The sequence below is a fragment of the Corvus moneduloides genome, chromosome 5 (genome assembly GCF_009650955.1).
Source record: "Corvus moneduloides isolate bCorMon1 chromosome 5, bCorMon1.pri, whole genome shotgun sequence".
Lineage (NCBI taxonomy): Eukaryota > Metazoa > Chordata > Aves > Passeriformes > Corvidae > Corvus > Corvus moneduloides.
Genome location: NC_045480.1, coordinates 46,735,367 through 46,749,324, shown reverse-complemented (window position 1 = coordinate 46,749,324; position 13,958 = coordinate 46,735,367). Strand labels below are relative to the sequence as shown.

General features: G+C 39.8%; 1 protein-coding gene across 1 annotated transcript in view; it reads left to right on the top strand.

The window, feature by feature from the left end:
* Positions 1-13,958, top strand: part of TNKS (tankyrase) — a 135,418-nt gene that overhangs the window by 107,487 nt on the left and 13,973 nt on the right. Inside the window, 8 exon segments of the mRNA XM_032107995.1 lie at positions 2,076-2,247; positions 3,416-3,495; positions 4,504-4,649; positions 5,624-5,789; positions 8,442-8,661; positions 8,932-9,041; positions 11,557-11,745; positions 13,090-13,327. Coding sequence (XP_031963886.1) covers positions 2,076-2,247; positions 3,416-3,495; positions 4,504-4,649; positions 5,624-5,789; positions 8,442-8,661; positions 8,932-9,041; positions 11,557-11,745; positions 13,090-13,327 — 1,321 coding nt within the window.

Below are 13,958 nucleotides of genomic sequence, written 5' to 3'. Positions count from 1 at the left end.
CAAAGCCTAGTGCTGCTCCTGAAAGAAAGAGCAGCTGCTTTTGGTGATGCATCCCTCTGTCAGCTGCAGCCCTTTTTGTCTCAGAAGAAAGCAGGTCATTCTTCAAATGGCTGATGTTCTTCTGCCAGAAGAATTGATTGTTGGGAAAGATAATGATTTAGAGGTGAAAGGAGACCTGGATAAGACATGTGAGATGATGGCTCTGATGACTCTGACAGTGTTCTTTTCAAATGAATATTAACATTTTTTCCAGAGACATAGTCAGTATCGAATTGTGCACAATGAATGCCTTGCTACTATTGCTTCTACAGTTTGTTCAGTACAGGTGTGTTTGACACAGCAATTTAGTAGTAAAGAATACATTACTTATGGTTTTCTTTTTTGGATAAATGGAGTGTTATCAGCTACTTTCAGAATCCACCAATTTAGTTTTATTCTGCCTTTACCGTTGCTAAACGTGTGTAACCTCAGAGTTCTGCTTACCTCTGTGGCGTTACCAGTGGTGAAAGGTATCCAGTGTGCTGAAACAGATGAGGATCATCATCTGAACAAAATGGTGGACTTGGGACATTCAGCATCTCGTTAATATTTATGATAGCAGGAAGTTTTTTATTTGAAACAAAACTTTTAGGGCAATCCTATTAGAGTGGCATGGGCTGAACACAGAAGAAAGCAGGCCTATTTTCCTGTCCATCTTGCTGCAAGAGAGGTTTGTGATCTGAGGAATTCCTTCTTTATCAGTCTGTAAAATAATTTCAGACAATACTGAATCACACTCCTCTGTATTTATTTGGTTGTTCTTTGTTCTTTCCTGTGGCTTGATATTGTTGTATTGCAGGTTTTTTACTTATTTTTTTTACCCTATCTGGTAGTAGATCTTTGCGTAGTTAATTTCATTTAGTTATAGTTAAATTTCATAGAGTTATAGAGTATGTGTCTTACCCAAAATGTTTTTTCACTAGTTTTCATGGAAAGGTAGTAGGATTTGCATGCTTCATTTTAGGTGAGAAACAGCAAGTAAAACCTTTGTTTGCTGCCACCACAAAGATTTTGAGAAGGTAAAAAGGTGGGTTTTATACAGTAACAAAGTTTATTACGCATGCAGTTCACAGCCTGCAATCTGTAGGCTTGGCAAGAGATAACAGGTTCCGAGTTGCTTGCAGAGAATATCGAGTAGTTCTGTATTTCATAAAGTGGTAAAAAAGCTGTTGGGCATTTGCATTTAAATTTGTCATGAATCACTGCTGGGTACAGAGTATCTTCTTGAAAGGTTATTTTCATGGGGGTGTTTTTCCGCTTTTCGAAGCTCCCTATTATTCTCTTCCTTTCTTTGGTAGTGCACTGGGGGAGATACTTCTGGTTATTTAGGTGCTCTGTTAGATCTTGACAGACAGATATGTTTCCATTATGTCATACTCTTTGAAAATGATACTCCATTTTGCCTGTTTATACAGCCTTGTATTGAGAAGAATTATATCCAGGTATACTTAACATTTCTGTAAAGGCACAAAAAGCGAGGAGGAAATGTTTGTATCCAACTTCCCCCCTCCCCCCACTCCTTCATTTCCTTCAGAATTCTTAATTTGACATCTTTGTTTTGCATTAATTCTTGGTAGTGGGTAATGTTGAGTTAATTCTCCTGACAATGACAGATGGTAATTTCCTTGAAGCTGTAACATCCTTGAATTGTTTGGTAACAATTTAGATCAAGTTACCTCTTTCTCCTCCTGTGATAGTTTTGTTTTTTCTTGCACAAGGTTGGTCTTCATCAAATTTCTCAAAAGCTTGATCGCTATTTAAAGTATGGTTTTGGGGATCCTATGTTGTCTGTTATCCATGCAAACAAATAACCTGTGTTGTTAAAAGACAGGAAAACATCTATGGTAAATTATTTTTCCTTTAGAGTGTTTGCCTATTTTGTCATTTGGTTTTGTTTAATTGCAGTGCAGAAGAATTGATAGGTAAATTTGTATGCCAGAAAATTATTCTTACTGCTCTTCTTTTTTAAGGACAGGGACAGGTGCAGCCTTTTAATTACAACAGTGCTTTATTTTATGTTGCTGCTGCTTTTTCAGATGAATGCACTGGACACACTTGGTCAAACAGCATTGCACAGAGCTGCATTAGCAGGGCACTTGCAAACCTGCCGGCTGTTGCTGAGTTACGGCTCTGATCCCTCCATCATCTCTTTGCAAGGCTTCACAGCAGCACAGATGGGAAATGAAGCAGTGCAACAGATCTTAAGTGGTGGGTAAAAATAAAGGCTTTTGTATTTGAACTTCAGCTTCTCCCTTTACAGCTTTGAATCTTACTTCTTTTTCAGTGCAAGAGACTTGCAGTAGTTTTATCATCTCTCTGTCATCAAGTGCACACAACTACAGTATATATTGCGTGATACTTGTCAGAAAATAAATAAGTAGCTCTGCTCAGTTCAGGGATTTTGTGCAAATCAGGAAGAAAATAACCATCTTGTAGATTTAGAGCATGCTGCTGTACAAGGAGATTGTAGGAAGGCACACCTACGGAGTTTTGGGATTCTTTTGGTAGCAAGTTCCAGGGCTGGAACATTGCTGAGCACGTAAGAAACCTTTTTCCCTCCATCAGGCAACCTGTTAGGTACTTCATACTTTAGCAGTCACAAGCAGAGTGTTACTGGCAGAAAAACACTGATAGTTGCTAAACTGTTTGAACTTCTACTTCAAATCTCTGTGCAGCAGAGAAAGATTTTATTGTGAAAGTGCTCTGGATACTGCTTAGGTAACAATTTGTTTATGTCTTGCATTAAAAAGATGAATAGATGTTTGAAGAGGGTGCCACTATTTTTCACGTAAGTGCTTAAGGGTTTGCATCCTCTTACCCACGTTACATTTGAATTTTTGCAAGTACAGAGAAGAATAATTGCATCAGTAGCTACTACAGAGCAAGTAACTCACGTTACAGTGAGGTGTGCAGGTAGTCAAACAAAGGCTGATATCCAGATAGATGAGAAGACCCATGGTAGCTAGAAACTCCGTTTCCTCTAGTGTTTCAACAATATTACCTTAAAACAGGACAAAACTAAGAAAAAGCATTTTACAGCAGTGCAAGGAAAGACAGTTTTGAAGTGTACTCCTGAGATGTAGCTGGTTACGTGGGTACCGTTACCTGTTAAAATGTGCACATGAGTGTGTGTACGTGGATTGAGAGAGAAGAATGTTGGCAGAATAATGTCAGCTCTAGAGTCAAAATCTGACTGATTTGCTCTGACACTAAAGCTCCTTATTCAGCCATTTTGGCAATATGAACTTGAACATCACAACCCGAGCTGCATTTTTGCGAGTAACAACAGACAAAGTTCACCCCCCAGCTTTGGAAAATATGGTGAGCACAAGTTAATAGAACTTAAGTATCCTAAAGCATCTTTTTCCCTATGTAGAAAGTACACCTGTGCGCACATCCGATGTGGATTATCGGTTGTTAGAAGCGTCCAAAGCTGGAGACTTGGAAACTGTGAAGGTAGGTTTGAACAGTTCATGTGAATTTTCTACTTTGCATTGCTATGCAAGGCTTGTGGAAACCTCTGCTACATGAGTTGTGGAAGCAGTGCCCAATGGATGGTAAATCATAAAAAATGGGAAGGAGTGGATCTTTCTTTTTTTCCTTCTAGAAAGCAGTGCATTAAGATGTACTGAGGTGTGTTTCTCTTGAGTTTCTGCTTATTTATTCTGCCAGTCCTTCACACAGTCATGTCTTCAATGGACTCAGATGTACCCATAATTCTTTGAAGCAGACCCTGTGGTTCTCAGAATCACAGTTTAGTAGAAACAAGCCCTCAGGTGCATGATTCAATCAGATGGCAAGCAAACACTGTTAATAGGTAACAGACTTCATATTTTAAACCATCCTTAATCTGAAGGTGAAGGGTCAGGCCATGGAATCCCAACATCACAGGAAGGTTTGATCATTTTTTTGTTACTTGGTCTGTGGACAAAACAGCCTGCAGATATGCAGATATGCATACCACCTTGAACTTCAACATGATATATATTAGTATTCAAACAGCAGCAGTTTTGTGCACCAGCAGCTCCTTTGACTGCTAAGTTAAATATTTCTAGTTCTCTGAAGGCAATATAAGCCGGAAATGGCAATATATCTGGAGAAAGTTACATGGCCTTGAACCTGGGACTTGATGATGTAGAGGTTCACCCTTTCTAATACATTAGGAACATCTTCACACTGCTCCCATCATTTAATTCTTGTTTGTTAAAGAAGTACTTTCAGCTATAAATTTAGAGCTGCTTTTTTTTTAACTTTGCATAAGTGGAAAGAAATTTCCTAGTACTTCAAAAAATTTGTATAATATAATAAGGGGATCAAATTTTGTGTTGGGGTCTTTGGAGGTGGTAGTTTAGTTTTTTTCTTTTGGGTTTGTTTCATGTTTTGTTGTTGCTGTTTGGTTTTGTGGAGTTTTTTATTCGTTAGTTTTAGTTTTGTACTAGATTTTGGGTTCTCTTGTCTTCACAGCAACTTTGCAGCCCTCAGAATGTGAATTGCAGAGATCTGGAAGGCCGTCATTCAACACCACTGCACTTTGCTGCAGGGTATAACCGCGTATCAGTGGTGGAGTACCTCTTGCACCATGGAGCAGATGTGCATGCCAAAGATAAAGGGTACATTTCATTCCATGATATGTCCTGCTGTTCTCTATTAGTGTGAGACTTATATCCCACCTATTCATTTTGCTTCAGATTTCAGTGACCATTGTGTTTTTCTCTTGAGGATTTTTCTCTTTCCTTCTTGTTCTGCGTTGTTCCTGTGCTGTAGGGAGATTTATAGACCATTACAGCATACTTTGCTTTCTGGAAAAGCCATTATTAAGTATATACCTGGCACTGTAATACATGACACTTCTTTTCTCCTTTTTGCCCATTTTGGAGACTTTTGCTTGAAAGCAGCCTTTAACTTGTCTTAGGTGATCTAACATTAGTTTTGAATAAAATAGGGTAAAATACCAGGGTTATCTGTGGTCATTTTTCTAATTCTGTTAGCTTTTATTATTAAGTTAGTTATTTTTTCAGTTAATATTCAGTTAAATTGTATTAACCATTTACAGGTTTTTGCCTTAATTGTGAAGCAGCATGATTATGTTTGCTCTTTTACTCCAGTATATTAGTTCAGGGTGGGGGATAATTAATTTCCAATACTGGGTTTTCAGGCTTACCCTGGAAGAAATGTTTGGGTATCCTTCTGTATCTGTCAGATGTGCAGTACTTACTAATAACTGTACTTCAAACACAATATAATAGTGTTATGTCTTTCTTGAAATTTACACTCAAATATCCAGACTCAGAACAACAGTGAGTCTTGCAATTTAGTTCTTGTCTGTTATTAACATCATTGAAGTTGCTTGTGGAAGCTGTAACATTGGGGCTTTCTAAGTATTTAAAAGTCTTGTGGATGAGAACTGAAGAAGGATAATTAAGTTTTAATTTAAGTTTTAAGTTTAATTTAATAGAGAGAAATAAAGCCATGAAAACTGGAAAGACTGAAAGATAACAATAATGTCTGGTGAAAGTGGGAGTTTTATCTACTGATTGCATATAGGATTTTATTCTCTAGCTATTAATGCTTTCTCTTTGATTAGTGGCTTAGTGCCCCTGCACAATGCCTGTTCTTATGGACACTACGAAGTGGCTGAACTCTTAGTGAGGCATGGTGCTTCTGTCAACGTGGCAGACCTGTGGAAATTCACTCCTCTACATGAAGCAGCCGCAAAAGGAAAATATGAAATCTGCAAACTGCTTTTAAAAGTATGTGCTGGAGTTCTCAGATGTGTCTTTAAATGCATATATATTTATTTTTTCTGAAGACTAATTAATGCAATTAATTGCATTCAGTGAATTCTTTGTGGTATCTTTGAATCAATTTTCATCTTGCAATTTTCAGATGGTTTCTTGTGTAATATCATTGATTTAAAAAGAATCATCAGTACAAGTACAGTTTCCAGCACGTGTATTAATACTGTTAGCTGAGTCGACAGGACTCTGAAACTGGAAAAACCAGCTGAATTAGTGTAAAAATCAGAACTCCCTACCTTGTCCTATCCATCCGTTTCTGAAACAGTTACTGCATTTAAGTAAATTTTGTTAATACTTATGGAAGAGTGTGTTACAGAGTAATAACTGAGGGTGGGTCCTAAGTGCTGTTTGGTATGAGAGAAATTTAAAACTGTTATGTTAATATCAAGCTCCTGGAGGAAATGCATGTTAATATATGGTGGTATAAATATTCATTGTACTTACAGGAAGAACCTGTAAAAAGCATGAGGTAATGCAAAGATGTTTCCAGTGAGAAAAATGAGTTTGAGAAACTTCTTAACATAAAGTCAGATCCTGCCCTGGGAGGGTGAAAAGGGGTGCTAGAGTAGAATTTCTTGCCAATCCTATTTCCTCTTTCAGCCTTGCCTACTAATGTCTCTCTGAAGCACGACATTTAAAATAGGAGAAAGTCAGAATATGGATAGTCTTAAAATAATGAGGATCTTCCCCAACCACTTTTCATTTGCTGCTGCAAAGCCCCAATACTTCCCTCCTATATCATTAATTAATTTCACTTGATTACCAAAAAAGCAGTCAGAGAGAGAAGCATGATAGTTTGAACCACATCTACAGCAGAAACCAGGAGATATTAAGAGATGTCTGTGGAGTAGGCATGGTGGTGGCCTGGAAGTAACAACCTAATAGAGATGTTAGCTCAAGCTGTAGGAACACTCATAATCTCTCAAGCACAGTGTTGCATTATAGACACAGGTCTCTGGCCTTTTCTGATAATTCCACAGGAATTTAGCCATATTTTGTCTTCAGAGGATCCTGAATGGATGTATAATGGGAAATAGAAAAGTGCTGAAATTTTTTTTTTAAAAATCACTCTTGCACAAGAGCTAAATATGCCCACAGCTGTGAAGTCTCTGGGTGTCTGTGGGTATGTGCTCGCACTGCAGTTTACTCAGGGTTTCTCCTGCTGTGTCTCCTATGCCTGCTGGCAGTGCTGTCAGTTCTGCTGAGTTGTGGATGTTGAGCTTGACTCCTCCGGATGTCTGCTCCTTCTCTCCTGCTCTGCTTGAAGAAGGAAACAAAAATAAACAGGCATTTTGGAGACACTGTCTTTTTTTGTCACCTTTCTTTGAAATTACCACCTTCATTTGTTTCTATGCCTTGGAAGGGGTCTCAGAAGACACTGCCTCTTCATTCAGATATTTATTCTGGAGCATATTTGAATAGTTTCAATTCTGATGAGCTTTAAAATAAGGGATTTCAGGTCATATCTTGGAGAAGTCATTGCAGTCTAAAAAACTTTGTGCGAAGAATGCTCTCTTCCTGAGAGAACCACAGATGTGGAACTGGTTCTGTGTAATCAATACTCTGTTCCTTTCTGTCCCTTGCTCTTTATCCTTTACACCATGAACACAGTTGTGTTGCTTCCAAATACAGTTAATTCCCTCTGTTCTCCCCATCCCCATCTCATTCCCCATGGCTCACACTAGCTGTGCACCAGCTATGCCAGCACGTCCAGTGGGAAATGGCAGGGTGGGCTTGCTGGCAGGGATTGGACCACTGTGTTTGACTATTCTGAAGAAGTCAGCCAGAGAACTATGGTGCCAGCAGCTGCCTCTGCTTTATCTATCTTTGTTTTTTTCCCATTGCTGTTGAGAGGGAATAGGGAAGGAGCTGTCCTCCCACAAAACTGAATGTGGATGTGACTCACACCATATGCTCTACATAGTTGTATGTTCTCCTTCTCATCCCCTGTGCTCCAGTACTGTGTTCTTATCACTGCCTGGTCTGCATGTTTTACCAGCAAGCATCCAACTCCACTTGTCCACCAAATTTTTTTTCACTTTTTCAAAGACCTGTAAACTGCTTAAGATGGTGCTGTTATCTATTGGGAAGTATAGAGAAGAGTACTTTTCTAGTTCCCTTCTGAAACAAGTGCCTTTCCATATCAGGATGACATTTAGTAAAATTCAGAGCCTGGCTTTGCTAGCTCAGAAGGTTGTGCTCAGGAAATACCTCCTCCAGCCATTTGATTCCTGCCAGTTTTCAGGAGAAGAGGAGGACTGGCAGCAGGGTACTTGCAGTTGGCTTTCCTTTCACACTGCTGTGGCAGTAAGAAATAGCTATATGCAGGAAATGCTCCTGAACATACTTCAGTTGCAAATAGAGCAGGGACAGCTCATGGAGAGGGCTGCCGTTCTTGCCTGTGGAGTTGAGATTCACACAGCTGTCTTTCTGACTAGTGCTTTTAGGCCTCAGCCTTCTGGATTTATTTTCATGTGCCTATACAATTATTATTTCATTATGATAGGTCAGCAAAGTCCCATCTTGTTTCACAAAATAGTGACACACTTCATGCACTGCTCTGCACACGATTGTGACAGTAGCGTTCCGCTTTGCTCTTTGCAGCATGGAGCTGATCCAACAAAAAAGAATCGAGATGGGAACACTCCTCTAGATTTGGTGAAAGAAGGGGACACAGATATCCAGGACTTACTGCGAGGAGATGCTGCCTTGCTAGATGCTGCCAAGAAGGGGTGCCTGGCACGTGTGCAGAAGCTGTGTACTCAAGAAAATATCAATTGCAGAGACACCCAGGGAAGAAATTCAACACCGCTGCATCTTGCAGGTGGGTAGCACGCCAGGTTTTAAAGGCTTGCATATTTATGGTAGGTCTACAGATGTAATTTGCCAAAATCAGGATTGGTATAAGAAGAGTTTCACAGAGAATTGTCCTGTACAAAGAGTTAACTATGGCACCCGTATTTCAGGAGCTGATACAATTACTAGGGAAGAGGAACTTTTGCAGTTGAAAAATTGCCTTAGCTTTTCTGTTTAATATTTTTCTTTAGTTTAGCTCTCCTAACACTGAATTTCTTTTCCTGTGCTTTTTCTACAGCTGGTTACAACAATTTGGAAGTAGCTGAATACCTTCTTGAGCATGGTGCTGATGTTAATGCCCAGGACAAAGGAGGATTAATCCCCCTACACAATGCAGCATCCTATGGGGTAGGTGCAGGCAGTCTTGCCATGAGTAGAACAGCAGGGGACTCATTAAAATCATATCCAAAGCCAGTTACTTTGCAGCTGTTTGGCTGTGAACATAGTTCTGGTTTTGATAGCATGAAATATTTGTTGGGTTAAGTTACTGTTTTGAGTCCTGTTTGCAGTCCTATACATTCAGTAGGACACACATTCAGGTGTGCGGTAGCAGTTAAATGCTGCAGTTCAGAAAGATCACTACAATGTAGCTTTTATGTAGGCAAGCAGATGCACAGGATTGAACAGTGTTAAGTTTGGGGTGACATTTGAAACAGAAAAGACCTTAAGTTGTCTCTGAAAGACTTAGATGGAAGGAAGAGAAAAATACCATGGGATTGTGTGCAGACGATGACAGCGAAGTGGAGGTGTGTTACAGCTGGTGTTTGCTGGGAATCTATTGCTAGAGCTGAAGTGTTGAAGGACTACTGAGTTTGTAATGTGGTTGTCCTGCAGGGGGGGTGCATGCAGTGGCAGATTCAAACCATTTTGTATGAGGCAGGCCCTCCTTCCTCCATATAGGAGTAAGCATCTGTGTACCAGTTGCACAGATGCCTAATAGATTGCTTATAAGCAGTTGTTAGTTGTGGACTGGGTGAGAAAGAAATCTCTTGTAAATAATTGTACAGAGACAGTGCTTGAGAAGCTCCTAGCACTGTGCTTACAGTCAGACAGAGGATATGAAGCTCATGAAGTAATGGGTTTGATGGTCTCATGATATGCTTTGTCTGTTACTTACCTGGCCCTGGCACAAATACAGAAAAATCTGGGAGAGGTGACCATAATAGAGCCATGATTGCTTTTGTTTGAGAGCAAATGAAATAAAATGTGCAGCATTCACCTTGTTTTTTAAAAGAGCATCAGTGGAACTCAATCTACACCATTTGTATTGGTTCTTTACATCACTCTGGGATCCCAGTGTCCCAAAGAGCAAAAAGCCTCAAATCCCGATGAAAGATTAGAAATGCAACAAAGAATTCTTTTATGATACAGGGTCCTAATACCAAGCAATATTGTGTATCAGCATCTGCCATAAGCATTAATTCCCAGGATGTTGCTAAGATATAAAGTCTGTTGGAAATACTGTGTTCTTGTTCTTTGGCATGAGAAACCAAAACATACATTTTACACAAAGTCAGAGCATTTCTTATTGGCATAGAGAAGTGTCAGAGATTGATTTTAGCCAGTTACCATTTCTAAAAATCATAATGCCAAGCTAACCTGATTGCCTTGCTTTCTCTAGGAAACATTAAAAAGGCAGTGTTTGGTGCTTTTCCATCAGCTTATTTAGTTAAGAGTTGCTGTATACCTTTCCTGGCATCCCACACTTCTCTCTGAGCTGTCATCAGCCTGTTCAGATGTCTGTGATGGGAGGTAGAGAGGAGATGAGTACTGGTTTCACAAGTTCATAGCTGGCAAGTTTCACAGGCTCTGCCTTTTCCTCACAAAAGTTTCTTCAGTTCTCCCACCCAGCACTTCATGCCGTGTGTCCCTCAATAGGGCTTTCTGTGGCAGAAAAATCACAGGAACAGCAATTGCTTTAAAAGTTTGGCAGAGAGGAAAAATAAAGTTGGCAGTATTTTCACATCACACTTGTTCAGAGACCAAGCTGTTTTATGAGAGCTGCAAAGAGTCACTTAATTGCCATTGAGGGGAAAAAGGCAATCCATTGGCAAGTCTTTGTGCTTCTGCTTACAATCTCAGTGTTTCATGCTCCTACCCACTCATTTTTACTACCTGGTTTTTTTTCTTTGCTGTTTTGCACAAAAAAGATCTGCTGGTTAGAGACAGGCAAAGATTTCATTTGTCAGTTTTCTCGTATTTTTACTTGGGAGACTTCAAGGCCAGGATATTGATGGAAACATGGGGTTATAAGTTCATTACTTTTATAACCCATGTAAAACAGTTGTCCCTTGTAACACTCATGTTTTATCAATTACAGTTCTCATAAAATATGGTTGAAGATAGAACAGATCTGTTCTGCCACAGATGAGTTCAAAGTCTTGCAAGAAAGAAAGTACAACAAAGACTTTTGTGTACAGACAGGGGTGGCTCAGTAGCACACCACCATGATCTTCAGAGCTTCTAGTATTGTGCCACAAAAGTTGCAGCTCTGTAAATTTGCCAGTTCAAAGTTGTCCACAAATAATTTTTTTATTCAGGGTTAAGTATCATGTCTGCTCCTGCAGCTGGCACAAACTTCATGCTATGTACTTGGGGTGATTCGACAGAAATCTGACTCTGTGCCTGATCCCAATTCTTCATGTGCTGGTGAGTGATCTGGTAGTGCACAGACACAGATGACTGTGGAGCTGCAGTATAAATTGGTACCTGGAGAAGTGTGCTGCTCCTGTGACACAGGAGGCAGAATGAGTTACAGAGGAGAGAAACCACAAGAGTCTCTAGGCACCATTACTTCCAACATGAAAAAGGAATATATGTTTTACCAGTGGCATGTTGATTGAGATGTTCTTGTGTTTTCCAGCATGTGGATATAGCAGCACTGTTGATCAAATATAATACATGTGTAAATGCAACAGATAAATGGGCATTCACACCTTTGCATGAAGCTGCACAAAAAGGAAGGACACAGCTCTGTGCTCTGCTGTTAGCTCATGGAGCAGATCCAACTATGAAGAACCAAGAGGGTCAGACACCGCTAGACCTGGCAACAGTAAGTTCATGTTAGCCAGCCACAGGCTGCTCTGGAGGATTTGCTATGTATATTAAATTCATTTCTATGGCTCCAACGCATCAGCAGTCCTCCACTTCCATTGTGCTGAGGTGGAGAGAGAAGAGCATCTTCTGAGTGCCTGTTTGTGGCTTTTTGTCCATGGGTCCAAGCATTTTCCTTTGGCTGAGATCTTAGTGTGGCTTGTGATTTAAGATTTGCTTCTCCTTAAGGATTCACTCCTGGGATCAATCTCCGCATTCCCGGAAATAAAACTGTCTGGAATGTCTCTGATGATGGCCAGTCTGTGTGCTGTTGGTGATTATTTCTTTGAACCTAGGAGGAACATCAGATGGGCCTTCAGAGGAATGGGAACGTTTAGTGGATAATTACGCTCAGTGCCTCCATATTACCTCAGTTCCTTTTTTTTTTATTAATTCCAAAACAACATTCCAAAGAATTCATTCTACCTCCAAAGATTTGTAGGTGGCTATCAAACTTTTTCCAAAACTGGCATCTGTAAACTTTCTTGTAAGTGGTGTCTGGTTAAAAAGCCTAATAAAGTTATATGAACATGTATGCCCCACCTTAAACAATCTTGATGGAATGGATAATGCAGCCAAATTGGATGCTGTGTCTGGTTTCAGTGCAAGTATCTTTTAGGGCTATTGATTTATTTATGGAGAGGTCAAGAAATACCTTCCAGAGTAATCTGAGCTCTAGAAAACTTGCTTTGTGATGAAGGATATGAAAATTATTTGATTTCTCTGGGGGACGATAAGGATGTCTTAATCATGTTCTACAAGAACTTTTAAAGAGGAAGTTCTTGAAGATGAGGGTATTGCTTAATTTAGTCAATAAAGGCTAAATCAAATTGTTAGCTAAGTTCTCCTGAGCTCCTGTCCTTTTTTTTATCTGCTCTAACCCTATGAGATGTGATTATAGCAAAGGTGGTGGTAATCTTTCCACTGAAACCATGTTCCAGTGCACCTGAAGTTGAGCCTGACAGAAATTAAGAAGTGGCATTTCTTGGCCTAGGTTGTGAAGGATTTCTAATAAAGTTGCTGCATTTTTCTCCCTGGCTATGACCTATAAAGTCATTGTGCCAGAAAGAAATTAGATGTACCTTCTTACATACCTTTAGAAATGGGGAGAGCCTGGTTCCACCTGTGTCTTGAGTGGTGAATCAAAATGTTCTTGCAATCATGAATTCCCCTGTGACAGAAGTTGGCAGTTTTCTTTCTAATGGGGAACAGAACAATCAAATAAATCAACTTAAAATTCTTTCCAGAGATCAGTGACTTGTGATAGTAGGAGCTCATGTTGGGTGTTCTTTCTGTTTTTCAGGCTGATGATATCCGAGCTTTGCTGATAGATGCGATGCCTCCAGAAGCTTTGCCTACGTGCTTCAAGCCTCAAGCTACTGTTGTTAGTGCCTCTGTGATCTCGCCAGCATCTACACCGTCCTGCCTCTCTGCTGCCAGCAGCATAGATAACCTCACGGGCCCACTGGCAGAACTAGCCGTAGGAGGGGCATCAAATGCTGGGGATGGAGCAGCAGGAACTGACAGGAAGGAAGGAGAAGGTGCATTTGCTGTTGGACAAGTTTACATTGCCAGAAGTACAGTAGTTTAGTATCAAAATGGGCTGTGCTTTATCTGAAAAGCATTTCTGACTAGCCAGAAAATACCGTGCAGTTTGAACTGTTATCTGTATTTTAAAAGTGTCCCATGCTTGTTAACTGTTCACTGTTAACTGTTCATCTGTGTCTGCTATCAGTGATTAGGTCTGACTACAGATGCAGATCTGATTAGGTGCCCAGATGTTCATTGACTTTACAAAGAAAATCCAATGAGAATTATTTTGATGAAGGAGTACTGATTGTGATGGCTGGGGGATTTTGCTAAGGCTTTTCAAACCCTTTGATTAGTATCTGGAATCCATGCTTTAGGTCAGAATCTAAGGGGAACAGGTAGCAAAAATACACCCACCCTTCTTTTCCTTCTCTTTGCAGCATGAGCCTGTATTTGTCACAGATGGTTTGTGCTTTTAATAGTTGATTCTGAAGAGGAAACGGTGATGAGCTTTGGCACAACGGAAGTAGATTGTTTATTACAGACATAGACAAATTGATTGTAAAAAGAATCAGAGTTGGGAATTTTGAGAGAATCAGTGGTATTGCTTAATTTTTTTTTAAGTTGGTTGGTTTGGTTTTT